Source organism: Hirsutella rhossiliensis (genome assembly GCF_020360975.1).
Source record: "Hirsutella rhossiliensis strain HR02 chromosome Unknown scaffold00003, whole genome shotgun sequence".
Classification (NCBI taxonomy): Eukaryota; Fungi; Ascomycota; class Sordariomycetes; order Hypocreales; family Ophiocordycipitaceae; genus Hirsutella; species Hirsutella rhossiliensis.
Genome location: NW_025408669.1, coordinates 810,673 through 838,322, shown reverse-complemented (window position 1 = coordinate 838,322; position 27,650 = coordinate 810,673). Strand labels below are relative to the sequence as shown.

At 58.8% G+C, this 27,650-nt stretch overlaps 7 protein-coding genes and 2 non-coding genes across 9 annotated transcripts; 1 reads left to right on the top strand and 8 right to left on the bottom strand.

Moving 5' to 3' along the window:
* Nucleotides 1-161: 161 nt before the first annotated feature.
* Nucleotides 162-3,404, bottom strand: HRG_02798 (galactose oxidase, central domain-containing protein; the record flags this gene model as incomplete). Its single annotated transcript, XM_044861269.1, has 3 exons — nt 162-1,092; nt 1,156-2,366; nt 2,424-3,404. The coding sequence occupies 3 exons, from the start codon at nt 3,402-3,404 to the stop codon at nt 162-164; spliced, it is 3,123 nt and encodes a 1,040-aa protein (XP_044722295.1).
* Nucleotides 3,405-6,059: 2,655 nt separating this feature from the next.
* Nucleotides 6,060-6,780, bottom strand: HRG_02797 (ahpC/TSA family domain-containing protein; the record flags this gene model as incomplete). Its single annotated transcript, XM_044861268.1, has 2 exons — nt 6,060-6,387; nt 6,440-6,780. 2 exons carry the CDS (start codon nt 6,778-6,780, stop codon nt 6,060-6,062), a joined length of 669 nt encoding a protein of 222 aa, XP_044722294.1.
* A 1,766-nt stretch (nt 6,781-8,546) lies between these two features.
* HRG_12066 lies at nt 8,547-8,638 on the bottom strand. Its single transcript has one exon. It is a non-coding gene; the product is annotated as a tRNA-Arg (tRNA).
* Nucleotides 8,639-9,838: 1,200 nt separating this feature from the next.
* On the bottom strand, nt 9,839-12,258 carry HRG_02796 (patatin-like phospholipase domain-containing protein; the record flags this gene model as incomplete). The annotated part of the gene is made up of 2 exons (XM_044861267.1): nt 9,839-11,956; nt 12,013-12,258. 2 exons carry the CDS (start codon nt 12,256-12,258, stop codon nt 9,839-9,841), a joined length of 2,364 nt encoding a protein of 787 aa, XP_044722293.1.
* A 2,180-nt stretch (nt 12,259-14,438) lies between these two features.
* HRG_02795 (kinase) lies at nt 14,439-15,746 on the bottom strand (the record flags this gene model as incomplete). The annotated part of the gene is made up of 2 exons (XM_044861266.1): nt 14,439-15,208; nt 15,266-15,746. 2 exons carry the CDS (start codon nt 15,744-15,746, stop codon nt 14,439-14,441), a joined length of 1,251 nt encoding a protein of 416 aa, XP_044722292.1.
* A 480-nt stretch (nt 15,747-16,226) lies between these two features.
* HRG_12065 lies at nt 16,227-16,340 on the bottom strand. The gene has a single exon. It is a non-coding gene; the product is annotated as a tRNA-Asn (tRNA).
* Nucleotides 16,341-17,218: 878 nt separating this feature from the next.
* On the top strand, nt 17,219-19,799 carry HRG_02794 (major facilitator superfamily domain-containing protein; the record flags this gene model as incomplete). The annotated part of the gene is made up of 3 exons (XM_044861265.1): nt 17,219-17,912; nt 17,966-18,845; nt 19,562-19,799. The coding sequence occupies 3 exons, from the start codon at nt 17,219-17,221 to the stop codon at nt 19,797-19,799; spliced, it is 1,812 nt and encodes a 603-aa protein (XP_044722291.1).
* Nucleotides 19,800-22,830: 3,031 nt separating this feature from the next.
* On the bottom strand, nt 22,831-23,431 carry HRG_02793 (RNA recognition motif domain-containing protein; the record flags this gene model as incomplete). Its single annotated transcript, XM_044861264.1, has 5 exons — nt 22,831-22,938; nt 23,025-23,055; nt 23,113-23,219; nt 23,286-23,358; nt 23,412-23,431. 5 exons carry the CDS (start codon nt 23,429-23,431, stop codon nt 22,831-22,833), a joined length of 339 nt encoding a protein of 112 aa, XP_044722290.1.
* Nucleotides 23,432-25,103: 1,672 nt separating this feature from the next.
* On the bottom strand, nt 25,104-26,581 carry HRG_02792 (transmembrane amino acid transporter protein; the record flags this gene model as incomplete). The annotated part of the gene is made up of 3 exons (XM_044861263.1): nt 25,104-25,120; nt 25,217-25,229; nt 25,940-26,581. 3 exons carry the CDS (start codon nt 26,579-26,581, stop codon nt 25,104-25,106), a joined length of 672 nt encoding a protein of 223 aa, XP_044722289.1.
* Between the last annotated feature and the right edge of the window lie 1,069 nt (nt 26,582-27,650).

Here is a 27,650-nt window from a genome sequence, read left to right as displayed (position 1 = left end):
ATCACCCAAGCTTTAAACCAGGGACGATAACTGGGGGAATCCACCGGTTTCCTTACTATTAACAGTTCGTGACTTCGTTGCCCTATATCCCACCAGACAGATGGCTCTTCCACCCCTTGGGGGGCAGAGCAGCCCGTACTCACACCCACCCTCTCCCTCCTTCACGACCCGGCAATTCCCAGCCCGACGCGCTGCCCACCCCCCGCGCCACCCGCGTACCCCGGAGACCCGCCCGCGTTGGCCGTGCCCGACGTGCCCGACCGCTCGCGCATCCTGCGCCCCTCCATGAGGCCGCGCAGCCCGCGTTTCTGCAGCCCAATGACGCTGCTGAGCTCGCCGTTCCACACGAACCGGTGTGTGTCGCTGCTGCTGCCCCTCTCTGAATCCCACTCGGACCCGCTGAAGCTCGTCGACGCTGATAGCTCGCCGCTCGGCGTGCGGCTGTGCGGCTGCGGCGCCAGGTTGGTCGTGTTGAGCCGCGGCAGGCCCGACGAGGCCGATGTCGGCTCCGGCTCCGACGGAGGCAAGTTGCCCGCCACGCCGCCTAGCGAAAAGTCCGTCGTTGACGCTGGCGACAGGATGGGGTCGAGGCTGCCGACGAAGAAGTTTGGGTTGAGGGACCCGTCGATGCCGCGGCCTCCCCCCGCCGCCATAGCCGTCGCGTTGAAGACGGCGGCGGCGTTGCGGCTGTCGAGCAGCGTGTGTAGCCGCTCGACGACGGCTTCGAGCAGCCCATCGACGCGGTACGGCCGCGCAATCTGCAGCAGCGAGCAAAGGATCTGCGGCGTGCACAGCGGCGATGACGGCGGCGGGAGCGAGCTCGCGTACAGAAAGTGCAGCAGCGCCTGCACCGTCAGGTACGTGTGTGGCAGGTACAGGCACCGCGGCCGGGCGCCCGGCGGCAGCGAGCGCGGCGTCGGCGCCGTGTTGACGGCGGCGGGGTTGATGTCTTCGCCCTGGCCCGGGGAGCCCGCCGACATGGCCGAGGGGGCGGCCGATGTCAGCGACGCCGCCGCGCTCGACGTGGACCCCGACAACAGCGACGAGGTGCCGCTCGTGCCGCTGCCAGTCGTGGCGCTGTCGCTCGCGTTCCTGGTGGAGCTCGGGGTGATGGTCATGGCCGAGACGCGCATCGGGTTGCTCGATAGGCCCGACCGCGGCGTCGGGGCCTCGGGCACGTCCAGGGTCGCGGAGCCCTCGCGCAGAAGCTGGACAAAGTAGGGGCCCCATCGGCGTGCGACGATGCGCGAGTTGGCCGGGATGCGCTCGCCGCCGATGCACAGAATGTCCATGTCGGCCAGCTCGCGCATGCCGAGCGCCTTCTCGCCCAGCTCCTCGCTGGCGCGCGAGTGAGAGCGGCCGGCGGCCGTGTAGCCGGCCTTGCGGGTGATGCTGAGGCCGTGGCCCGAGTAGGGGCTGCTGGCGGAGATGAAGCCCGACATGGGGCTCGTCTTGCGCGGATTGTCGTAGAAGCCAAAGGCCTCGAGCTCCACCATGCAGACGTTGGAGAAGTTGATGCGGCGGTGGTTGTAGTCGTCGACGAGGCTGCGCTTGCGGTTGCCGAGAATGACAAACGTGTTGCGCCGGTTCCACAGCACGCCGCGGTTCCAGCTGCCCTGGCTGAAGACGCTGCCGCCGGCGTCGATGCGGCTCCACGTCAGGGTGCGCAGGTCGAGCGCCCACAGGGCGTACTCTTGCTTGGACGAGGTGAGGTAGGTGCCGCTGACGACGAAGTGGGTGTCGATGATGCCGCCGTTGGGGAAGCGGAGGCCCGGGGGCGAGTACGAGCCGGACATGGGCCGCTCCGTCAGCGTGCCGTCCGAGGCCCGGATCTGCAGCTCGAGCTTGACGTCGAGGAAGTTGTAGTTGGAGTAAATGAGCATCGATGAGTTGGCCTCGCGCGCTTCGGGCCCGTCTGGTCGCTGCGACGACGCCGGGTGCTGCTGGGCGGCCCTGCCGATCCTGGTCGCGAGTGACGGGGACAGCGGGGCCGTGACGCTGCGGTAGGCGCCGCAGCTCTTGCCGAGCGGCTGCGTCGAAGTCCACTTGAGGCTTCGCAGATTGAAGACGCTGATCTGCTCAATGTAGTGGTTGCCGCCGTCTTGGCCGCCGACGACGACCATCTCGGCGCCGCCGGAGCCGTCGATATTGACGCCGATGCGGCCCTCGTTGGGGTTGCCAGCCGGCGGGTTGTGCTGGAGCGCCGACAGCGGCGCGCGGGGAGAGGTAAACGTGGCCGCCGAGGGCAGGACGCAGGCGCAGTGGGCGTAGCGACCCTGAGGCGCGTCCTGGGCGGGCACATGCGTCCACGTTTTGGAGGTCACGTCGAAGATGTGGATGTCGGACATGACGGAGATTTCGGGTTGCTGGGGGGCGAGTTTCTGCTGCAACTGTTCCTGCGGTTGTTCCGTCTGTTCTTGCGCTTCTTGCGGCTGCTGTTGCTGGTCGGGGGCCGGAGACATGCCTCCGTAGCACACCATCTTGGTATCACCAAGCGGGCACATGGAATGAAAGTACCGGGGCGGGGGTACGTTGCCCGTCGTGTCGAGCCTTGACCAGTGGCGGCGGATCAGATCGAGCTCGTACAGGTCCGAGGTCAGGGAGGCGGGGCGGCTGCGGGAGATGACGCGGCCGCCGAAGACGTAGAGGCGATCGCCGAGGATGGTGGTGGTGGCGCCGACGAGGGGCGGGGGCTCGCGGCCCGTGGTGCGGTGGACATTGCACATGAGGCCCGATAGGTGGGCCGAGGAGCCACGCGAGGGGCCGCCTACGTGGGCGGCCGGGGCGGGCGACCTGCCCTGGACGGTGGCGGGCGACGGCGTGGTCGAGGCCGGGCCGTTGGTCCGGGGCGCCAGGCGGTCCCTCGTCTCCTCGGCGCTGCTGTCGCGGCGGGCGGAGCTGGCCAGGCTGCTGGTGCTGCTGGTGCTCATGTGTGCGAGGTATCGGTCAGGGCCTGTGTGCAGGCGGCCCGAGGCGGCCGAGCTGGCCGAGTCCATTGTGCTCGTTCGGCCGTCCATGGCGGGGGGTTCGATAGTGGGGTTTCTGGGGTCGGGGTCTCGGGTGGCTCCGGTGCTGGAAGCGGGGGGGGTCTGCGGCAGAGGCTTGGCCAGACTGTGGTGCAAGCTCAGCCTCCTGGCATGCTGTGAGGCCGGGTTGGGCGACGTGTGGGCGGTGGGCAGCGGCTGGCGCAGCGAGAGGCGCGAGGCACCGGTGGCCGAAGTCGACGAGGGATCGATCAAGCCGGGGGCCGAGTTCTTGCGCGGCTGGTGGACACCTCGGTAGAAGGGAGGGGAGGCGTCGAGGCTGTGGGCGTCGATCGATGGACGAGGCTCATTGGCCCCGGGCCGGCTCCAAGAGAAGCGAGGCGGGTTCTGAGAGCCGGTTAGTCCTGCGGAATGTGCCATGGCACCGCCGACGGGCGCCGAGAGGCGCGAGAGGAAGATGATTCTGGCAGAGACGGGGCAACGACCGTAGAACACGACGATGGGGTTATGGAAGAGGAATTAAGGGTGGGTAGGGGTAAGGGGAGGCGACACGGCAGCCGCCAAGAGTAAGCGTGGGGTCCAAGGTACGGTCTCCGGCTTCCCTTGGCCAAGCTCCGATAGGGCAAACGAGGCAGAGGTCGGCGGTCTGGACAAGAGCCCCCGCGGGCCCAGGCCGGGCGTCGGGGGTGAGCCAAGGGAGATTGGGCGAGGGGCGAAGTGAGACTCGAGGGGGTCAGGCCACTCTGGACCGGACCGGGGGGGGGGGACGGAGGAACGAGATCGGAGCTGGGCAGCGGGAGGAGGGAGATGGAAGGTTGTGTCATGGAGCCGCTGAGGAGAATGTGCAGGCCGGTATTTGCAGAGGACAGCGAGCCATAGCACGCCGGTGTCTGCGTTTGTCTGTGTCTGTCTGTGTGAGGTAGGGAAAGAAGTGTAAAGAGAGAGTACAGTACAGTATCAGGACCAAGGTTTGTGGGTGCACCGAGTTTGCATCTGCGGGAAAAAATACTTGGCACAGAGTATAGAAGTAGCTGCTGTATCCGCAATGTGCCTCAGATATCATAAACTCCAAGCTGTACGCCGGGAGCGAGCAAGGGTTCGGCCAAGACGAAGAAGCAACGTAAACAAGGCGACAAGGGAAAAAAAAGACTGGGAAAAACTGGAGACGGGGGTGGATATGGTGGCACGTTGTGCTTTGTTCGCCTCGAGCGGAGGCCGAGCAAGACAATGCATCATCCTCCATCGTGGGTGGTGATGATGACGACAGAAGCTCCGCCCACCAGCTACTACTTGGTGGAGGAAGGGGCCAGTCTAAGAATAGTAAAGGGGAGGGAGAGTGAGGGAGAGAGAGAGAATGAGGCTACGGGCAAGCGGAATGCAGTGGTGGTGAAGAGCAACATACCTAACAACCCCAGTGGGCCCCAGAGTCGGAAGAAGATGAGGAAAAGCAAGCACCAGGAAACAAGAGAGGTCGACTGTGCGTGCGTCGGAAGAAGCAACAAGGAGCTCTCGGTGATGGAGGCGCAGAGGGTGAGGGGGCCAGCTGGAGGCGCACGTTCTCTGTGCCGCCCTGTGTCTCAATTTCCTGGAGAGACAAGAGCGGTTGGCGTCCTGGTATGGTATGGCGTCGAGTCAAAATGGACGTCGGGGAAAGAGGCGCGCGAGAGTCGGTAGAGGGCATGTGACGTCGTCGTGGGATGCAGGAGGAGAAGAGTGGAGGACGAGTGCACAGGACTGGCAACGTCGTCGTCTGTGCGCGCCAGCTTCTCTCCCTCGCCGCGAAATCGGTCCACAGAGCCTCGACGAGTTTCGGTGGCCGGTTTCTGATCGGTTGGTCGAGTTGGGGGAGTGTTTCAATTTTCAGTCGCCGCGGGCATCTCATCAGCCACGACGCCGCCTCGGATCTAAATCCCCCTCTCTGGTCTCCCTCGCTCTCGCGCTTCTGTGCGCGCTCGTGCGGCGTGAAATGCAACGTAGCGCGGGCCCCGAGGCGGCGACAGAAACAAGCGGGCGTGCCGTACCGCCGAGGCCTCTGAGGGCACAGACGGCTACCACACCGAGGGACCTGAAGCGGATGGGTTTTGTTTGGGCTGGCGTGCTGGTGCTGGTCCGTCTTGCGTGGTCGGATGAAGAAAAGGACTGGGGGCTGTTGGGAGGAGGAGGCCCCGTCGCTGCTGCTGCTGGGGTCTCTGTTCTCGTGTTCCGTGGACCTTTGTCGTTGGTCCGAGTCGAGAGCGAGCAAGGGACAACGGGCGGTGGGCGGTGGGCGGTGGGGTGGGCGGTGGCCGTCGACGGCGGCGGTGGATGGGCAGTCTGGTGCGCGTGCTTGGGGACGGGGGTGATGCTCGCTCGTGGGAGTCGATGAGAGTCTGCCCGTCTGCCTGACGGTCGGCTCGGGGGAAGAGGCGACGAGATGAGGAAGAGCTGCGTTGGGCGTTGGGGAAGAAGGGAGCCGGGGCGGAGGCACAGGCTGGGCACGCATGGAAGTACTGATAAGTATCTCAAGGTGGCCACGACCAGTTCCTGCTCTCTGCATCTCCAGAACTTGAGGGGACACTGTCGACGGTACATCTGGCTGGCCGCAGATGCGCTAACAGGTACCTGACAGATGACGTGATCATACGCGGGGAGCGAGTATTCTGGAGCATTAGGCCTTCCGCACCAAAGTACCCAGACCCGGCATCACCTCGGCATCTCGGCTCAGCTGAGCAAGCCAGGGCTGACAGGTACAGGTTACAGGTAGAGGTACACGGGCAGTACACTCACCACGCTGGTGTTGGCCATCAAACAGCTTCTACTCCGGCGAGGACCTCGAATCATGACCAAATGGCCATCAAGTCAAATCGTGCCTTGACTGAATATTTGATTCACCCAGCCTTGTAATAAGGATGGCGCAAATGTAGTAGAGAACAGGCTTCATCCAGCATGTCAGTCCCCGTCGTCTGCCACCATGGCCTCGCGACAGTCCCATCCATCCTCTCCCATCCTCTTGACCGTCCATTTCACACAGTCATTGATTCTCCGTGAATGCATCTTGTTGGTCTCTTCTCCTTTGATTCGTCACGGTATCCGGGTCTAGCCGCTCTTTGGCACCGACGTGTAGCGCAGATACGGCTTGACGGCGCGAAACTCGGGGAACAGGCGGCGGGCCTCGTCGTCCTTGACGCTGTTGGCCACGATGACGTCTTGGCCCGGCATCCAGTCAATAGGCGTCGCTACCTTGTGCTTGTCCGTCAGCTGCAGCGAGTCGACGATGCGCAGCACCTCGGCGGCGTTGCGGCCCGCCGACGCCGGGTACGACAGGATGGTGCGGATCTTGTGCTTGGGGTCGACGAAGAAGACGGAGCGGATCGTCAGGGGGAGCTGGTTGCGGTCGATGTTGGAGGGGTCTTGGTAGTCGATCCTGTACGGCCAGGTCAGTCTTGGACTTGATGGTAGAGAAACGGCCAGCTTACATGTCATACAGATGGGCCACCTTGCGGTCCGGGTCGGCAATGATGGGAAACTTGACGTGCCCGCCCGTCACCTCGCCAATGTCCTTGATCCAGCCCTGGTGCTCGCTCAGCTGGTCGGCCGACAGCCCCAGCAGCTTGACGCCGCGCCGCGTAAACTCGGGCTCGAGCTTGGCAAAGGCCCCCAGCTCCGTCGTGCACACGGGCGTGTAGTCTTGCGGGTGCGAGAAGAGGATGGCCCAGCTGTCGGCGACGTATTCGTGGAACCGGATCGGGCCGGTCGTAGTGTCGGCCTCGAAGTCGGGTGCGTCGGAGCCCAGGCGGAGCGGCGCAGAGGGGGCCATGATGTGTCTGTCTTATCTGTGATGAGGGGGTGATGAGGGAGTGATGAGGGAGTGATGAAGGCGCGAAAGAGATGTTGATTGATTCAATGGCAACACGCAAGTGAGGGAAGCTGTCAAGAGCGGGGGGGGTAGGAGGGAGAGAGGGGTCGAGGAGAGAAACTGGGATGGAAGAGCAGAAGAAGTACAAGCGCAGAGCACAGGCCGAATCTAGTCGACGCGGGCAGCTGGATCCTTAAATATGCCTCAGCACGCTTCCTCGGTCGGGCAAGCTACAGTACTGCACAAGGCCCTGGAAAAGGCATACTCACGCTCATACTGTGCCAGCCAAGCACATCATCATGGATCCCCGTAACTTACAGTACGTGTCTGATGCTGATGGCCATATGGGGTGAAGCTAATTAATTTGTAAGCCATAAACAGCCTCCGAAGACGCAATCGAGCCTTTTCTTCTTCCTGTATCCGTACTGTAACTTACTCCGTAATAGTTACTTTACGTAATTACCGATACCGAGTAATAGGTACGGAGTTCCCCTCTCGAGGCTGGGAGCTCCCCCTCTCGCCCACTGGAGGTGACGCCATGCATCTTTCCTTTTCATAGGTAAGTAGGTAAATACTACTACTGTACAGTATCTTTATCAAGCACGCTGATAACTTGATGCAATTGCCGTTCTACTTGCGTAGGTACTACACCTAAGGTAGTTCTCCTTGTTGGCACCTAGACCTGGACCAAACTCAGACACGCACATAATTACATACTGTACAACATACAGTACATAAGGTACACACTTCCTCGTCCAAAAGCACAGTGTGTGCCCGATTGCGTGCTGCCCCAGCGGCCCCATTGGCCCGCGCCACGCAATTCTGCCATTCTGGGCGCGACTGACGCAATCCGAACCCACCTTCAGCATCCATCGGTGTCGCTCGGTTCGTCGGCCGACATCCGCCATTGTCCTGCCATTTGCCTCATGTCCGCTTGGCCTCGGAGAATTCACGATGCGGCTGTTGGCTGCGCACCCAAAGAGGCACATGTGCCCACCGGGGAAAGTCGACGAGCGTCAAGGCCAAGTTGCCTCTACGGAGTATTCATCACTCGCTTTCAAGCCACGACCTGTAGTTACTCACGCCTGTCGGTCTTCGTCCAGCTTCCATCCTGCGGAGCGTTGAAACAACACAGCTCCGTGTGGCCGACGGCCCGAACCCCGACTGCCCTCCGACAAGCCGCCGCCGCGGGTCTGGGCTTGATGCAGCAGCGCTTTTCCGCCTGAGAAACACAGTCAGTCGAGTCAAGCATCATCCCGCAATGCTTGCTGGTCCAGCCTTCTCTGGAATCGACCCGCAAATACACAAGCGGCGGACTTTGCCCTTGTCGCAAAGCACCCAATCATTGACGTACTATATAATACCGGGGTATATATAATGAGTATTACTATAGTAATACTCTGTATAATACCGGGAGACAAATGCCATTCTGCACTCTCTAAACGCACGCCATGTGGGGTCTTACTCCGCACACGTCTGAGCTTATCTTGATTGGTTGCCATAAACCCAGGCATCCAGGCTCCAAACACACCACCCGAACCCTCGTCCCAAATAGTCGCGCCTGTGTGCCCGTTGAATCCGGGGAGGAGCTACACTCCTCGTACCTGCCTGGGACCAAGGGCGCGGTAAAAAGGTGGTGTTGTGTCAACGAAGCCGTCCACCGCAGCGCCTCTGCGAGGCCCTCGCCAGCAACCACCAACGGTTCCACCGTCAAAAATTTAATCCACCGACCACGCCAGGAGTCGAACCTGGAATCTCTAGAGAGAATCAGAGATATAATAACCGAAATCTAGCGCCCTAACCATTGGGCCACGCGGCCATGTGTTCCTCCCTGTGGAAGGGACGACCTGATGGGTAGCTCCTGCCGATTTGATGATCCGCTCGCAATCAGGATATATATATGTATAGGATCTGTCTCTATTCCCTGCCTGCCGGTGCGGATCATCACGTCTACAGGGCCGGTGGATATAACTGTCCTACATCTGCTATCTGCTTGCTATATCCTTCTATGTATGCATGGTAAATCCGCAGCCCTAAATCTCTCTAATTCATCTTGCAGCTATACACTCGTGGCTATTTATCGACTTTAGAGACGGCAATTTCTGCAGCTGAGCCATCGACCGGGCCATATGCCGTTACCGTGACTTGGCCGGATGCCCCGTTTCTCCTCCCAATATGTTGGCATGGGGTCCATCTGGATGGCCCGCCTGTCTCGAGTCTGGAGTCGGCGCGTAACAATCCATTGTGCGTACGTGGCCGAAAGACGAGGGCGCAGCGGACACAGACAGATATCTAGATGGATGGGCGACAGGGTGCAATGGGCCATGCGAGTTTGCTCTCGAGGTCTACGTTGGCGGAAAACATCTTCATCCCGCTTTGATCGTGGAGGGAGGGGGGAGCGACGACGGGAAGGAGCGACGACAGGAAGGAGCGACGATGGGAAGGAGCGACGACGGGAAGGAGCGACGACGGGAAGGAGCGACGACAGGAAGGAGCGACGATGGGAAGGAGCGACGACGGGAAGGAGCGACGACGGGAAGGAGCGACGACAGGAAGGAGCGACGATGGGAAGGAGCGACGACGGGAAGGAGCGACGACGGGAAGGAGCGACGACAGGAAGGAGCGACGATGGGAAGGAGCGACGACGGGAAGGAGCGACGACGGGAAGGAGCGACGACAGGAAGGAGCGACGATGGGAAGGAGCGACGACGGGAAGGAGCGACGACGACGCATGTGGCAGGTGACCAAGCACCTACTTGCTCAGCACCCGACCACAAACAACACGGACACATACTGCGAGGAGACAAACAAGTCCCGGTCAAAGGAGGAGAGCGTGGCGACCAGTGTCGATATAAAACCTCGGTGCAATGCATCTGTATAAATCGTCTTCAACGCCTACTCCGAGGCCATGCAACTCCAGGCGCGCCTCACCGCCAGCAGGCGTCGCACACGTCCCGACTCTTTCAAAGAAAGCAAGCCAAATCTCCCTCATCTCCCATTCCCATCCTTCCCTTGCCCGTCAGCAAACGCTGCCAATGGCCCCCGTGGACCACGTGTGTCCGTGGTGCTTGGACTCGCTGACCGTCCGGGACTGGCCCTCAAACGGGTCCGAGTCGCTCTCGTCGGTGCCCTGCTCCGCGTCGGCGTCGCTCGAATGGCCCTGCTCGCTCGTCTCCATGTCGTCGGTGGGAGACGTGGCGGTCCCCCGCGGCGACTCAGCGTGCTGTGCCCACGCCGACAGCTTCGCCTCGTCGGACGCGCCGTGCCGAGAGTCCCCGGGCCCGTGCGGCGTCACGGGCAGCGGCTGGGAAAAGTCAAAGTCGAGCGGGAACTCGCTCTGGTGCGCCGACACGGGCAGCGACATGCGGCTCAGCGGCACGTGCACGTGGCTCCTGCTGGCCCTCTTCAACTTGGGCTTCCGCGACGCCGGCGGCGAGTCGACCTGGCTCCGTCGCGACACCATCTCGGAGCGCTCCTCGTCGGCCGTCTCGTCGTCCGTGATGCCCAGGTCCATCATCATGCGGCCAAACGACCGGATCTGCACGCTGCCGCCGGACCGTCGCCGCTGCCGCCTCGATGCGAGCCCGGTGCCCAGGGGGTCCGCGAGCGGCGGCTGGCCCGAGACGCAAAGCGGCAGCTTGGGCCGCAGCGTGGCCATGCCCGAGCCGAGCCCCCGCAGGTCGCGCTGGCTCTGCGAAAAGACGACGCGGGTGCGGAGGCGGTGGACGGCGCCGTCGAGAGCGAGCTCAATGGCACAGCGGTCTCGGATGCGGCTGAGCTTGGGCCAGGTGGCGCGCTCGCCCAGGACCGAGGACCTGAGCATAAAGTCGGCTGTCGGGTTGCGCATGAGGCGCGGCAGGTCATGCATGGTGATTTCGGGCAGGATGGTGATGTCGCCCGAGTACTTTTGGCTGAGGATGCCGCGGCACTTGGTCATGAGGTTGGGAAAGACGCCCACGTCGGCCATGAACTGCAGTCTATGCAGGGCCTCCTCCTTGGCCAGCGACGCCAGCGTGTTGGTCCAGTCGAGCTCGGCGGCACGCTGCCGGTTGCGGCTGGGCTCCGCGTCGGGTGACAGGTGGTCGTCCTTTGAGAGAAAGGGGATGACGTGGGGGTTGACCTGGGAGACGATGAAGTGGTTGACGTTGAACATTTCCGAGAGTCGCGTCATGGGCAGGTCGTTGTCGACGGAGCCGTCGATGAAGCGCTGGGGCGTCGGATTCCAGGGATGGTGGTCGCCGGTGACGGGGTCCTTGACGAGCAGGGGTGACGACGAGAAGAAGAGGGGCACTGAGCACGAGGCGGCGACGGCGGACCAGATGAGGACGTTGGGGGCGGTGACGTAATTGAGGAGGCGTGGGAGCTCGTAGATGGAGGCAGGCGAGACGCAGATGTTGAGGATGCGGCGGGTGCGGTTGTAGGCCTCCTGGAAAGTCAGGTCGCCGGCGAGGCCGCGCATGACGCGCGTCAGGTTGTCAATGTCGGACCAGCTGCCCTCGGTCAGCAGGCGGCGCAGGTGGTCGAGGAGGCCGAGGCTGCTGTCGGCGGCCTCGAAGACGGCCAGGTCGCCGTGAGGAAACTCGTCGAGGACGGCGGGGATCTCATCGTCGGTGCGTGTGCACATGACGGCGCAGACGATGCTGCCGGCGCTCGAGCCCGAGATGATGCGCGGCAGCAGGCGGGCCTCGAAGAGGGCCTTGAGGACGCCAATGTGCGTCATGCCAAAGGTGCCACCGCCCGAGAGCAGCAGGGCGCTGCGGCCAAAGCTCTGGCGGGCAAAGAGCATGCCCTCGAGCAGGTCGCGCGAGTCGGGGCCGTGGTCGAGGGCGACGACGGCGTCGATGGTCTGGATGGCCGAGTCGACGTAGCGCTCAATGAGCTTCTTTGTGCCGACGTACGAGTTGCGGTAGAGGTCGACGTTGCCCATGCCGGCCAGGTCGCGCGAGAGCGAGGTGCGGATGAGGTGCATCATGGAGCGGATGTCGCGGCGGAGACGGGCGTCGTCGAGGGCGCGCAGGCGCTGCTCGATGAGCCCGGGGTTGTAGTCGTCGGAGCTGACGTCGAGCTTCCACGCGTCGTTGCCCTCGAGGGCGTCGAGTTCCTGGGCGGCGGCCTGCCACTGCTGGAACGAGTCGGCCTGGATGAGATGGCGTCAGCATTTGCTCGCCTCGAGAGGGAATCGAGTCGACGGACCGTCTTGATGCGGTGGCACAGGACGTTTCTTCGCTCCTCGCGCAGCCTCACGCGCTCCCGTTGGTCGGCCGACAGCCCATCCTTCCACGACAGCAGCAGGTCGTTGGCGCTCTTGAGCTGCCTCGACAGGGTGGCGGCGAGCGAGACGGGCTGAGCGGGCGACGGCTGGCTTGGCTTGGCATCCGGCCGGGGCTGGAGTTTCTGGCGGGGCTTGCCGTGTGTCGAGGGGACGAGGAGGCGGTCCATGACTGAGGTGCGTTTGCTCGGCACTCGTTGAGGGTCAAGATGAGCACTGGGGGCCTTCAGATCGGTCCATGGTAGACCGTCGGCAGACGGACTGCAGAGCGCGCAGGGGGGCGTGCAGCAACGGCCGAGGATGCAGAATAGAGGAGAGGGTTCGGTTCGTCCGACTCGGAGGGACAGGCGGTTGTCGTAGGCGAATCCAGGGCGGGAGTAGGGACGGCACGTGCAAAAGGGAGCGAGGGAGGCTCTGCAGAAATGAGGCGGATGATTTTGGTGATGCGAGATGGCGGCAGGCCCGGCGCTGCAGCCTGCCCCTTGCCTACCGATTAGGCAGTGGCTGCGGAGGAGGTAGTCTCAACTTAGCAAGTGCCTTGGGGTGTGTCTGGTGACCCGGTCTTTCCCCGCGATGACGCCCTTGAAACCAACCGCCCCTGCCCCCCTTTGTGCCCATTTCGTGCCTTCCTTCTGTATTCGGTTCTTGGGTTACGTACACGCGCCTGGAAACAGACTTTTCCTGCCGCTCGATATATTGGCGATTGAATATGCGTAGGTTGGGCCAGGTAGTGGCAATAATATGTACGTCCGGTTGCAGGTTAGGAACCCCGAACACTGCCGTGTCAGCCAAGGCGCCCGTTGCTAATTTTAACCCAATGCCCGAGTAATGATCCTGTCTCTGTTCAGCTCATCCACCCGGGGGGAAATGGAGGGCTCGCAATATAAATCTGTACGAGGTGTCCATGCCCCAATCAATGCTGGCGTTCAGTCACATTGCTGCGCCGGATATGGTAAACCAGGTAACAATGAGCGTCCGTCACATGTCTGGTCAGCTCATCAACTTCCAACCTGCGTCAGATCCAGCCTCTTGGTATGGCCCTAGAGACCGGATGACCTCGACATCGCTCGTGACGGCCGTGTCCTCTATCCCGACCAACGGCTCGGCCTGTTATATGTCCCCCCCCCCTGGGCGCCTGGAAACCTGGATTGCTGCAACCTCGCGAGACTTTCTGTCATTAATCGCCCTTCAGCCCCTCGCCAAGCATCCACTTGGCAATTGCGGCCTGTACGAACTACGGTAGATGCAGTGGCAACTGGGCCCCCTTGCGGCCGGACCTCTTTGCGTTGGTCCACCTCCCCCTCGCGGCAGCCAATCGCTGCGCCGTGATTCGCGGCCACGTCTTCTGAGACGTCGTGAACAGCCGCTCAGCTGAGATTGGGGCACTCCGGCGCAGCTCTTCTGCATGCACCGGCGGAGAGCTATGCCTTGGCTTATTCCCATCCGAAACAGGCCAATCTTGTATGGATCTCTTTTGCTTCTCGTGAACCCGGCGCATGGACACCCCCTACCCTATACCCCAGGCGTTGACACTGGGTGGCCGAAAAATGCCAGGAACAGGGGAGAGAGCAAGCCGACTGACCCGATACGAGCTTTTGAATTTATTATCCATTGCATACTGCTATTAGCAGCTGGTGAGCTGTCCTGCGCCGCTCTTGGGGCTAGAAGGAAACAGCAGCTGTCACCTCTTCAAATATACGTAAAATCCTTGTCGACGTAGAGAAAGTACAGTTCGCCAGACCATCCGAAGATATAGAGTAATAGTAAATTGGGGAAAATAGTGTTAAAACCTCCCAAAAAATTGCAGCCGGTGTTCGCTGGTCGTCACCGACCTAACTATTAATTTGCCCTATTTAGCCGAGATCGGAAGGGTATATTTCTAGAGCCGGGCTGCATAAGACGACTACTATCGGCGGCGGCAGACACGAGAAAAACCCTGACGGTTGGCATGCTATCACGGCTTTTCAAGACAAAGACTGGGAAACGCGAAGCTGCTACTTTACATCTCACGGGCACACTAATGGGGAAAACGACAGTATCTTGAGGAAGGCTACTTGTAGTGACGAGAAGCCCGACGACACACCACGTGGCCTTAAAGGCTCTAGCAAGGTGGAATGGCCGGGAAACAAGAATCTCATCGAGTACAAGGACAGCCCGATCGCGTACTCCCGCCTCCCTGATCCGAAGGCGAAGTCTTAGAACCATCGCTCTCGTCTCACTTTTGAAAGTCTTCTGTTTTGTGGCTTGCTGTGGTATAGCTGGTAGTGATGAGATTTCACTGCAACTTTGGCTTGTACACATGATCGTTGCCGTCCCGTTCATTGTATGCCCTGAAGTTGTGGGAAAAAAATTACCTTGCCGCTTGGCTTCGTTTATAATCGAGTCGAGCCCATTTGGCCATCCACTTGCATTCAAGCACCTCCTCTATTGTGATCCGTTCTTGGGGCTTGGACTTTAACATCTGGCCCAACATGTCCAAGATGGCAACCATTTCCTCTCGGCCGAGCTCACCCATGTTATCCTCCCGCCGGAATTGTTGCACGCGGTCCTCGAAAGCCTCCCCCATCTTCGACCATATATATCTTCCAGACGTTGGGGTGCCATCATCATTGAAAAAGTCCGTCTTTGCTTCCCATTTATTAGACCAGTCGCTCGGCAAGGGCCCCAAAACGTCGACAATCTGACACATGACCCTATCTTCGGAGGAGAAAGCAGTACTAAAGAGTGGCTGCATACCAAGGATATCCCAGATAGCAGTGGCAAGACTCCAAATATCTGCAGAGAAGGACAAAGGAACGTTTGGCTCGAAGCGGGCGTCTGGCGGGCGAAAGTCCACTGGCGTATTACAGTGTGCTCCTAGCCGCGACTTCGCCGCTGGGGTGAAGGCCTCCCCGAAGTCGTTAAGAAGAAGACGCGCGTCTGAAAGCGCAAAGCTCTCTGCTCTTTTCCCCATAGAGAGCGGAACTACTGCCGTCTTGGGGACGTTCGGCGGAAGAGCACTTCCATCCTCCCTCTCGACGGGATACGTGACTGGCTCGCCATACCCGTTGCGAAACTGCTGGATGGACAGTCGGTTAAAGGCCGATGGAGCTTTGATAAGAACATTCTGGAGATGAAGGTCTGCGGTAATTGTTAGTGTATCAATAAAGGAACGGCGGCAGTAAACTTGCGGCCCACCTCCGTGTGCATAGCCGCGCGAATGCATATAAGCAACTGCGAGAGCGAGCTCGTACGCCAAGGCGCGAGAAACATGGAGCGGGAAAAGGCGGCTAAACGAGCACTCTCGTAAAGTACAAAGAGCAGGCTCGGTAGTGTAGCAAAGGTGAGAGCCGTTTGGGCCCCGGACTCGAAACTCGTCGAGGATACGTGGGATCGCATCGGAACCATTAGCCGGGGGAGATGACGGCTCAAGCTCGTGAAGAGCCTCAATCTCGTGAGGCAAGAAGTCTGCTATTCCCACTTTCAAAGCGACGTATTGTTTCTGGCGAGAGTCGCGCGCCAGCCAAACGGTGGACCAGCCGCCATAACCGAGCTTGCCCACGATATCGTATCTGTCGTGGAGGACGTTCCCACTTTCGATGGGATGATAGCCACATTTTGTGTACCCCTCCAAATCCTCAGTACCGTCGATCCATCGGTATTGAGGAGTATGAGCCATTCTGACGACCGTCGTGCGACAAGGCCACGGCTGCGCGCGCGGCAGCCACAAGGAAACGGTAACCGGAAATGCCTTGGCGACGACAGCTGTGGAATGAATGAGCTTGGACCAAAAGCTTTGGCGCTGCATGGCCGTTTGTGGTGAAAGATGGTTCTCATAGAGAGCCAGCGGCTACTAAAAAGGAATGTTTAATGTTTATACACACGCAAGTCTCTATTCGTACGGACCACCGTAGGAACTTAACAAATTGGAACGGGCTTGGCGGTCAGGGGAAGCACCGCCTGCAAGTGACATCGAGACCCTGATGCGAGCAATCTAACACAATGTTCAACCCCTCTCAGCGGGCAGAAGGAGAGCTAATTATACGTCAGGACAAAAAAAAAGAGCAAACATAAGTACGAAGCATATTAAGAGCCGAGTTGGTTGACAGGGCGAGGCAAAAAGAACCCAGGAGCAAAAAGTGTAGGAGGCTAGCCACTACTCTTCCAGTAAGGCTCGAACTTACGACCTCCTGATTTGCTGATAGACGCTGCTCGTTTGAGCGAACGGCGCTACGTAACAGTCAGACGCTCTAGCCAACTGAGCTATGGAAGATTGGTGATTACTGCTTGACTAAAACGGTTTGTATAGGTTTTGCACTTCTGGAGGTATCACGCTGCTTCGCGATTGTTAACAATCGCCCTTGGGCAAGAATACGACACATTTTACAGAGGCAGGAAGAAACCAGGCGAGCTGTGCCTAGGTACAGTAATTTGTAGACGCTGCGGAGACTCGGCCACATCGAGCTGCCGAGGGCAAGAGCCTTTGGGCGAGTATCTTTTGCATGTCCGTCATCGGACCCTTTATTATCGCCACTGCCGACCGGCCCTCTTCCGGCCGCTGGCTTCTGTCGGCGGCCGAATCGGCAACGGACCGACACGAAGCGCGGCGAGCGTCGGAGATGCTCGGATTTGCGCAGACGGGCAGCAGCGACGGGGGTTCTTAAGCCTCTCGCAGGGAAAGCGCGCCGGCCAGGTTCTCTTGACTCTGCAAAGCGGCAGGAAATGCCCAGCCGCCATTGCTCCTGCCCTGGCGCGCAACCGAGCTTTCGCCTTCCGCTCTTCTCTCGGACGGCGGCATCGTGACGTCACGGCCCATCGGCAACCGCGAGCCGAAGACCCACAGGCCCCCGGTTAGCAGGCAGGGCAGGTGCGCCGCCGCTCGAGGGTCCGGTCCTCGGCCGGCAGCTTGACTGACGTCCCGGCTTATATCAAGACGGCCCCCCCCCCTCGCTGCCGTTGCCGAGGCCGCCGCAGGTATGGGGTGGCTGCAGGTTCTTGTTTCCGCTCCCCCTGACGGTTGAATGAATGCATATCTCTGGCTCTACCATGTCGGTTGTCCCGGAGCCTCGTGCCTCACCCCCCCCTCGACGTCACCATGTGGAAAACACAGGCCCGACGGGCTCATCAGACGCCGGATCCTCGTCCTCGGACATGCTCGGCCCCGCGGAAAAGGAGGTGGCCCACGACGGGCACCGGCCGACGCTGCGCGAAATGACCTCCCCGTCCCTGGCCCGCGGCAACTCGGCCGTGTCGGCGTCCGGCAGCGGCGGGGTCGCGCGGTCCGTGTCGCGGATCCGGTCCCGGCCGGTGCCCCGGTTCACGCACCCGCTGGCCCACGTGCCGACGACGGCGGGCGAGCTCGTCGACTTTGACGGGCGCGACGACCCCTACCACCCGCTCAACTGGGCGCGCCGCAAAAAGGTGGCCACGACGCTGCTCTACGGCCTCGTCACCATGACGGCCACCTGGGCCTCGTCGGCCTACTCGGCCGGCACCGCGCAGATTGCCCGCGAGTTTGACGTCGGCCCCCAGGTCGTCACGCTCGGCACCACGCTCTTCCTGCTCGGCTTCGGGCTCGGGCCCTTGCTGTGGGCGCCCCTGAGCGAGGTCTACGGCCGCCGCCTGGCCGTCATGTTGCCCATGGCTGTCGCCGTCTGCTTCAGCTTCGGCAGCGCCGCCGCCAAGGACCTGCAGACGCTCATGGTCACCCGCTTCTTTGGCGCCTTCTTCGCCTCGGCCCCCGTCACCAACACAGGCGGGGTGCTCGGCGACTTGTTCTCGCCCGCCTGGCGCGGCGTCGCCATGGCCGGCTATGCCATGGCCGTCGTGGGGGGGCCTGTCTTGGGTATCTGCCATCGTCTCCCGTCTCGCCGCTGCCGCGTATGCTGACGCCTGCAGGCCCGATTGTATCGGCGGCCCTGGTCCAGGCCCCCTCGCTGGGCTGGCGCTGGACCGAGTACGTGACGGGCATGCTGCAGGCCGCCGTGCTCGTCGTCGCCGTCGTCTTCATCGACGAGAGCTACCCGCCCAAGCTGCTCGTCTACAAGGCCCGCCGCCTGCGCCACGAATCGGGCAACTGGGCGCTGCACGCAAAGTTCGAGGAGTGGGACGTCAGCGTCGCCCAGCTGGCCCGCAAGTTCCTGCTGCGGCCCGTCGAGCTGCTGTGCACCCCCATCTGCTTCCTCGTCGCCCTCTACGCCAGCTTCTGCTACGGCATCCTGTACATGCAGCTCGGCGCCATCCCCATCGTCTTTGGCGAGCTACGCGGCTGGGCCCCCTTGGTCGCCGTGCTGCCCTTTCTGTGCATCCTCGTCGGCGCCGTCCTCGGCTGCGCCCTCAACGTCTACAACCAGCTGCTCTACAACAAGGCCTACCACGCCGCCGGCGACCGCGCCGTCCCCGAGAAGCGCCTGCCGCCCATGATGCTCGGCTCCGTCCTCTTCAGCGCCGGCCAGTTCCTGACGGGCTGGACCGCCGGCCCGGGCGTCCACTGGATGGCCCCCTGCATCGGGCTCGTCATGCTGGGCACGGGCTTCTTCACCATTTTCCAGGCCGCCCTCAACTATCTCGTCGACACCTTCCAGACCTACGCCGCCTCGGCCGTCGCCGCCAACACGTTTCTGCGCTCGTGCTTCGCCGGCGCCTTTCCGCTCGTCGTGGGCCCTCTGTACCACAACGTCGGCGTCGGGCACGGCTCGAGCATCACGGGGGGGCTCGCGGCCCTGCTGATACCTGTTCCCTTTGTCTTCTATGTCTTTGGGAGGAGGATACGGATGAGGTCAAAGTGGTCCAGAGCGTCTGTCTTTGACTGACTGCCGACTGACCGAGCGACTGAAGGAGGCGAGACGGCCGCTGAAAAGCCGGCAAGGGACCAACGAGCCACCGGGGAAAGGGGGGAGCATATGTATTAGCGGACGGCTGAAACACGCAAGCAATGAACCCTCGACAAGCACCCAGCCTGGCATCTCGTGGCCGGCGGTACTCTCCGGGGAAGTAAGACTCTGTTGTCACACGCAGTCTCGGCCACTGGGCTGGAAATAGCTCGCTTCGTCCAACCTCGCGAGCCCGTTGCTGCCTAGCGCCGGGGTGCAAAGAGCCGTGGCGGAGGCTGTCAGCGTCATCTGCATGCCCTTCGGGACAATGTCGTCGTCTGCTGGTGAGACACGGCGTGGCTGGACGGACGGAGCCGCGGACGGGGGTGCAACGTCAGCCTGGCTGTTGAAGATAAAACCCAGGGGCGGACTGATGAATGAACATATCGACCCAAGTTCTTGTCGTCCAAGATCCTACTCTGTCAGGCCCAGTCGGCCCTGAGAGCACAAGCACAAGCACTACACGTGAACATTGCCTTCATTTGAGGCACCAGTTTACATACGGTCGCCATCTATACCTGCACTGCTCGATCAATCTCTCTGTCCATGGACTCTCTTCATACATACTGCATAAGAGCAAGACCCTGAAAATAAACAATACCATGTGTCTGTCTCTGAGGAGGCATCATGCGCCGCTCGACAGCCACGAGCCCAAGGCACGCCCCGTCACGAGCTCGCCGCACAAGGGCCACAAGAACAAGGCCTACCGCTACGGCAGCCGACGCCACGGCGGCGGCGGCGCCAGCAGCTGGATCGGAGGAGGCGCCATGTTTGGCGGCGGCATGGCGGGCACGGACGGAGGAGGCGCGTCGGGATGTGCAGGAGACGGCGGCGGCGGGGGTGGATGCGGCGGAGGCTGAGATGGATTGGCAACTGGCATTATTGCGAGGCAGTGTCTGTGATTGATAATGGGAGGCGATGGATGATGCTTGGTGTTTGCTGGATGATTGGATCATGAGAGCCAGCGTTGCTGGAACATGCCGGGCAAAGGCTTTCTTCACTTTATTCTATCTGGTTCCTAACTACTCCGGCAAGTCTGCAGCGGGCCGAGTTGTGTATCGCAGCACAAGATTGATCCAAATCGCTACCGCTCTGTTCTGTTGCTTTACTTGCATCTATTCGTGGGACATGTTGTCAACCCTGTGCCATTACCGTTGCTTAGAGGCAAGATTGAAATGGTTCTCGTCCAGGACGCCCTGACTATACTTGATGATATCCGGGTGAGCAAACAGCTAGTAAGGACAACCCAGCCATTTTGTAAGGCCACACGCTCCGGTTCGCTCGTCGTCTTTTAGTTAATTATTAGCTGGCGATGAATGGAGAACTGCAAGCCGGGTATTGGAGGTAGGCTGTGGAAAGACAAATTGTAAAATGTTGGTAGAATGATGGCCAACAAGGTAAAAAGAAACAATGTGGTAAACGTCGGAGAGAGAGAAATGACTTTGCCCGTCAACGGTTGTCAATCCTCTCCCTTTCGTGTATAGGCGACAGTCCATTCCTGCTCTTCTAATCAAAACCTGCGCAGCCAGCCCTGGGTCTCTCCGGTCGACGACAACATGGTTTCCCGGAAGCTGGTGACGAGGAAGACGGTGTGGACACCTGCGAGCTTTAGTCCCTCCCTGATGCCTTGGAGCTTGAGGATCCGGGTGACCAAGCCCGAAGTGCTATTGCCTCGCATCTGCTCTTCCCTCGCTGGGGGAATGGATTTGGCTTCATGTCCGGCTCTTCCTCCGTGACGTTTGCCATGCTCTAGGAGGCACTGGACTCTCAATACCAGGGCTCCTCCTTGGGCCAAAATTCGGGGTGTAACGACGACACTTTTGTTGAGGTAAAAAATATTCAAGTTTGTGTAGAGAGGGCACCAACAAATCTTAGCCATTAAACGCCCAGGTCTGCATCACAAGCGGAGGTTCAAATGGTCACCGCAACTCACGTCATGACATTGAATGCGATGGCAGCGCCAGACACACACACGTATGTATATACAAACCGGCGACCTGAATCCCTACAAGCTCTGGCAATATATCGGAACGCCGCCACAATGGCTGAACCTCCAACTTGATACCGGCTCTTACCATCTGTGGATCTTCAGGTCTAAGTTGCCTACGAGTCAGATCAAGGACCAGATGATCTATTTTCGACCAAAGAGCAACACGTCACAGAGGTACGCCGGAGAGACGTGGGATATACAGTATGGGTTGACACTTGAGGCGACCATGCTAGCGACAGCTTTTTAATGGAACAAGGTTTCTTCTGTTGGCCCTTGGCCGTTCAAAATATGAGCTTTGGGGACGCCGACAACGTGAGCGGCGATTTCACCACAAATACCTTGCTTCATGGCATTATAGGCCTTAGTATCGACCATTATAGTAGCTTCTCCAAGCCCAAGAAGTTGACTACCTGGTTTTCCAATATTCGAAGCTTTTTGAAGGAGCCTTCGTTCACCGCACACTTGAACTACCGTGCAGGTAGGGACATACCATCTGTCCAACAGATCCTCAACAAAGTGTAATGATGCTGAAATCTGTGTGTGCAGAGGGGAATTTCAACTTCGGTTACTTTGACAGGCTCTAGTACAGTACCATACTGTGAAGCGTCATGCAAACAGGGGCATGTGGAGGGAATATCTCCCGCGCTCGCAACGTGCCCTTGAATTTCGAAAAAAAAAGCAATCGATAAACAGGCAAAGCTATTTGTTCTGTCTAAAGTAGGACAAGAGCTCCACAATCTAAGAAAACAGCAAGTGGCGAAGCAGATGTATGGGACCAAGCGACGTGTCGGGGCACTTGTCGGTGAGACGGCGAGTTGTCGAGCGGGCCCTTGTGTGGCCAAAGATGAACAACCCCTCCATGCCGGAATCGAGATGGACGCGGAGGAGATGGAGAGCCGGGGCGAGCCGCCACACTGAGTGCCTCCGCTGGTGTATGGTCGTACGGAGCGGAACGAGGCTTCCACTTAGGAGAGGATGCAGACGGGGCAAGTCGCTCCGTTGACAGAGCGCGCCATGGATGACGAGGGTCGGTATATATTGAGGAAGTGTTACAGGCGTCGACGTAGAGGATGACAGCCAGGCAGTCGCAGCCGAGTTCAAGGTTGTTGGCGGCTCGGCCGACGCCGGTGGTGAGGCCGGTGGTGAGGCCGAGGGGAAGCGCCACCTCTGACGCTCAACGAGGCCGTCCTGGTGGACGGGAGAGGGGGCATCCTCGGGCTGGACGAGCAGATGCCAGCTCAGTGGCATTATGGCGTTGGACGTGGCGGTCGGGGACACTCACAAGCTGCTTCTGCTGGGCAACCAAGGCTTCCCTTTGCTGTGCCACCAGCAGCGCCTCCTGCAGTGTCTCCTGCAATGGCGATGCCGTGACCGTGATGCCCTCCTCCTGAGACGTTGTCCCCGACGTCCTCGAGACCCGAGCAACGCGCCTGAGATGGTCGAGCTAACCTCTCCCATCAGCGACAGGGCACAGCCCGTCACAATAGGCAGCATCTCGTTCTGAAACGGCATGGGCCGCGTTACTGCAGCGGCCGCATTCTTGGTGCCCTCCCGGGTTATCCCTCTGTTCTTTGCGACGAACCACAGCACGCAACGGGATCTAGTCACCGGGAGCGTCTTGACCAGTCGCAGAAACCCCGATCTGGCTGGTCGTAAGAGGTGCAAGCCCGGTGATTGAGATACTTGGCATGGATGGGCCAATAGCGTGTCAAGAAGGACGCGGTTTTCAGTTTGGGTTCCTCGACGTTTTCTCAAAGACAACAACTCAGAGACCACTTTTATTATGCCGTGAGACAGGAGTCGAGCCGTGATGGCTTAGCATACAGGCCGTCTGAGTTCAATCCATCAGAGCCGGGTACTCCTTGCAGGGAGCGTGTCATCAGCGACTGATGTGCCCAACTCTAGTACCCTCCGGACCGGCCGCCTCCGCCGTATCCTCGGTCGTTCCTCTCGTCGCGTCGACCGTAGCCTCCACCCGACTGGTCGTTGTTTCTCTGACGCTCAGTACTCTGAATTCTCGTTAGCAGTGCTCCTCGCGGCGCTTGGCTTGATTGAGCAACGGGAGCTCAGGCCCCACGGAACGGCAACGGCTTACCTGTGCGACGGAAATACGTCGGCCATCCACCCTGTTACCGTTAGTACGACGCCATGGCAAGGGAGCAAAGTTGAAATTTCATGCGCACTCCATTCCATTGCCCTCAGCAATGGCCTTGTTCGAGCCCTCTTCATCCTCAAAGGTGACGAAGCCAAATCCGCGGCTGCGGCGAGTTTCCCGGTCCAAGATGACAACCTGTATTGGCCATGAATTAGCCGAGCTCTCCACCGAATGCCGCGGCCAAGATGGGAGAGTGCTTACCGCGTCGGTGACATTCCCGAATTTCTGGAACTCTTGCCTGAGGGCGTCGGAGTCGACCTGCCAAGACAGGCTTCTGCCGTGATGTCAGCATGCGGAGAGAGAGAGGTCTTTGGATTGGAAACGAACCCAACGAAAACTTTGGACATGGTGAAGGCGCGGCGGAAAAGTCTGCTTGTCGTAAAGTGGCGGCGAAGTCCAACGTGAACTTGAAACATATTTGTTGTTGCGCGGAGGAAAAAATATTCTTGCAGGAAGCGGGCCCAGGATACAACGAGTACGTACAGTCCGCTGCTATGTACAATAACTCGGATAAGTGCATCTTGCCCGCCAAGTCGACTGTGATGGATGAAAATATCGTCCATGCGGAGTGCGTACCTACCTAGGTAGGTACCTACCTTATGTAACTGATGTACAGTACTCCGTACCGTACGGAGCAGAATAGGTACAGAACGGTAAGTACCTGTAATACTCTAGTACTAAATCGGACCCGCCTTGGCGCAATCTGTCCCTCTAACAGAATGTACGATATTATCCTCTAACAAAATTGGAGGCACCTCCGTTAGAGATGACTGGTTGGTATTGTGGTATATTTCTCTACAATTATTAACTTACGCCCTCTCGTTACAGTACGGAGCAGTAATTGGGTAATTACTCCGTACTCCGTACACCTCTACACCAATGCCGATCGCCAAGACCGGTCCGATTAAGAGAGTTTTACGGTATTAGTCAGGCCAGTGGGGGGTAGGGTAACGAGGAAACGAGACATGCCCCCTTTTTCCACGACATTAAGAGAACCATTTCCAGCCGTAAAATACGAGGAAAAATTCTAGAAATAATTGCAGTAGATGCATGAAACGAATAATACGATGATATATTTAATTTTCCAAAATTTTTTTTTGGCTATCTCTGGCGAAACGCTTCACCTGCTAATATTTATGAGCTCTCGCTCGGTATGTGTGGGCGGGAGGGGGTTTTTTTTTTACCACACTTTCAGGTTGTCAGGGATTTTTTCCCTTTTTTCATCAAAAAAATCACTATGCGTATGTGGCCTCGCCGCTAATGGCCCGGCAGCTTCAAGGCCCTGGGCAAGGCTGACATTGAAACGTCGATCGACAGCTAAGCAACCGCATACGCAGTGTCGACCCCTGGGGGGTTACATACATCCGACGGAGGAATAATTCACTTCCGCATCCCGCCCTTTTGCAACGCCGGATACGACGACTGGCCGGAGGTAGTGTTCGGCCAGGTTATGCCGCTGTCCTCCTCTCCCAGCATCCGACCTCCGTCCCAACCCCAACCCCGGGCGTCACATTCTTCTTCTTTTCCTTGCCATCAGCTCCCTCACCATCGCCCGCCGTGTCCTGCCAGGTACCCCTGTTCGTATAAGCCTGTCCGCGGCCGATCCAACCTCGCTATTTCGGTACAGAGACGCCGTGCTTCCCAAAGCTCGAAAGAAAGCGCCTTCTCCCTTGGGACTTCCTCAGCCCTGCCTTTCAATGCAATTAGGGCACACTTCGTTTCGACCTTACACATATATGGCTCCTCTTTTTACCAGTTGCGTACCCGCGCCACTCGCTTACAGATATGGTGGGCATAGCTCACGTCTCCTGCTCCGTGTGCTGCACGGACGGAGTACCAGACCGGCTGGCTCCTCCAACATGTATAATCGTCCAGTGACGTCCCTGCTTTACCCATTTCTCCCTCTCTCACTCCCGTCTTTCTACCCGTCTACTTGATCTTCCGACAAGTTCTGGGGTGTGTGCTCGGCATACCAACTACCCAATAGGTTCGCATGTAAAAACACCGCCGACTTTACCTTCACGGAACTTTTGGAGCTAGAAGCAAGTCAGTTAGCACGAAACTGAGCATGTGGATGGATAAAGCTCAGACCGTTGCTCGCTGAAGAGGAAGAAAAAGGAGAGAAAACTCACAATATCGGCCATACTAGCATATGTTCCACAGGTAAAAATAACAACCCCAATGATAAAGGTAAAGGCGCACAGGAGGCTTCGAGTAATATTTCCCCTCGCAAAACAACTGCCCTCGCGGAGGAGCTGAAACCACATTAGGGCAGGAAAGTAATAGGCAAAGCCAGAGACAAAGAGAGAAGAGAGGAGGGAGAGGAGGTCAGAAAAGAATGGAATAATCTCGGCAGTGATATAGGATGCGAGGGTGACAGAAGTAATAATAGCAAGCCAGGAGGCCCAGCCCTTAGGCGTGTTAATAAAGCGAGCAGCCGAGTTTTCAAACATACGGCCATGAAGATAGCGGCCGACAACAGTAATGTTAATCGATCCAGAAATAAAAATAACGGGTAAGGCAACACCAAAGGCGATCTTAGAAATAGTCGTATCGGCTGAGAGTAAGGCTGGGGACTTAACGTCGCTGCCAACAAAAGCGTAGATTATCCCGCCGGTAAGGGAATAAATAGCAATCTCGACAATGCCAAGAATCCAAATCGACTTGATAAAATCGCCAGGGGTATGCATCTCATCCATAAAGGAGAACTGAGCTATACAGAAAGTATAAGAAAAAACGATATTGGCAATAGCAATAAAGGCATCGATAAAGGTTATCCCGGGCTTAGGCCACGCAGACCAATCGATGGCAGAAAGGCCACCCTGGGCGTTACTAGCTTGGATACCAGTAGCAACCGTAATAATGCCAATGGCGCTAAAGATGGAGATACAGTCCACATAGCCGAGGATTGCGACCTCGGCAAAAGAGGGCGGGATAGCTAGGACCAGAAGGATAATGGCAGAGGCGAAGCCAAGGGCAGCAGAACAACCACTGTTACTGGTGAGATTAAGAAAGGCGATGGTACCGGTTAGAGTATGCGAGCCGACAACTAGGATAAGCTGGATGGCAAACATGGCGCCGAAGAGCTCATAGCCGAACTTGCCAAATAGCAAACGCCCGCTATCGGCATAATGGGCTACCTCTGGATATTTGAGCTTGACCTCTCCGATGATCTTGCCCGTAAAGATGGCGACTAGTCCGAGGCTGACGCAAAAGAAAACACCGAGCACCATTCCGAGGGTAGCGAAAGCGGCCGGTAGACTCAGGCTGCCGAGAGCAACGGACTGGACAATGAGGACGACGGTGAGCCGCTTCCATCCCAGCTGGCGGAACTGGGCCTCGCCGTCGGACTTGTGCATCTCCTCATCGACGAAACTCTTATCCAAGTCGCTGACCGAGTCGGCCATGACGGTCTCCTGTAGGCCCCCTTTCTCGAGGACAATTTTCTGCGGGGAATACTGCTGGTGTGCACGCGGCTCGGGCTGGCTATTGGCCATATTGGAGTTTCCGGCCGGCCGGAAGCGAGGAATGTCGGATCGGCTGCAGTGCGCGAACTGGGAGCGGGAGTAAAGAAATGGCGGGGGAAACCGTTTCGGAAGGCCGAATGATCCCAAGTTTTTGAAAGATACGGCAGACGAGATCGCGGTGATACCAGATCAGTGGCTCTCTCTATCTTGAATTCGCGGTCGAGGGGGTGGAATGGGGTGTCGGAAAGGAAAGACCAGCCAACAAAAGTGAGGGCAGAACGGCGATGGAAATATAACAGATCAGTAGCGGAGTTGAAGAGTGGAAAAGAACTGTTGGTCGTATCTCAAGCGCAGGGCTTCACTTTGAAGCCATGCACTGAGGGTTGGAGGGGATGCTTGAGATATATATCATTGGTCAAAGGATGGACGGGTCGGAAGGAATGAAGCAGATAAACGGCTTTTCTTCGATTCTTCCGCGTCTTTGATGCTCCCGTTGTTCCGCTGATCGACCGTATGAAGCTGAGGCGAGGCTACTCCTGTCGCATGATTCGTTCCGTGCCAGGAGGGATTTTCAAACAACGGCGACGAAAGCTTACCTCATGAGACGGCAGGGATCGACGCGACGGATGCCCCAGGTTTGCAGGAATCCAAGTCTACGAATACGAGCGTGTGCGTGTGTGCGTGTGTTTATCCCCGCCCAGCGCCCGGAAAGCCGCTCAGATCGTGGTAGGGCACAGGACGCGCCGAGTTCTTCCCCAGGAACAGGAGAGGCAGCGACAGGACAACCCCTGGCCATGGCAGTCTTTAAAGACGAGCACGCAGAAAGCTTATAATAACTGCTCAGAGCGCAAGTCCGCGACGCCAAGACACAGGGGGCTGCGGAGGAGCTTGATACGGCCATCGGGATGATCAACTAAGCCCTAATGGCTCCTACTGTCTACGTCAAAATAACACGGCAGTCGTGAGGAGAATTAGGCCATAACTAGAGAGCATACACGCATGGAAAGGGAGCTCTCAAGCAGAGTCTTAAGAGCATAGTAGAAGAAATAGGGGCTTAGAAAGGTAAATTTAGTAATATATATCTTAGTCTATCTATTAA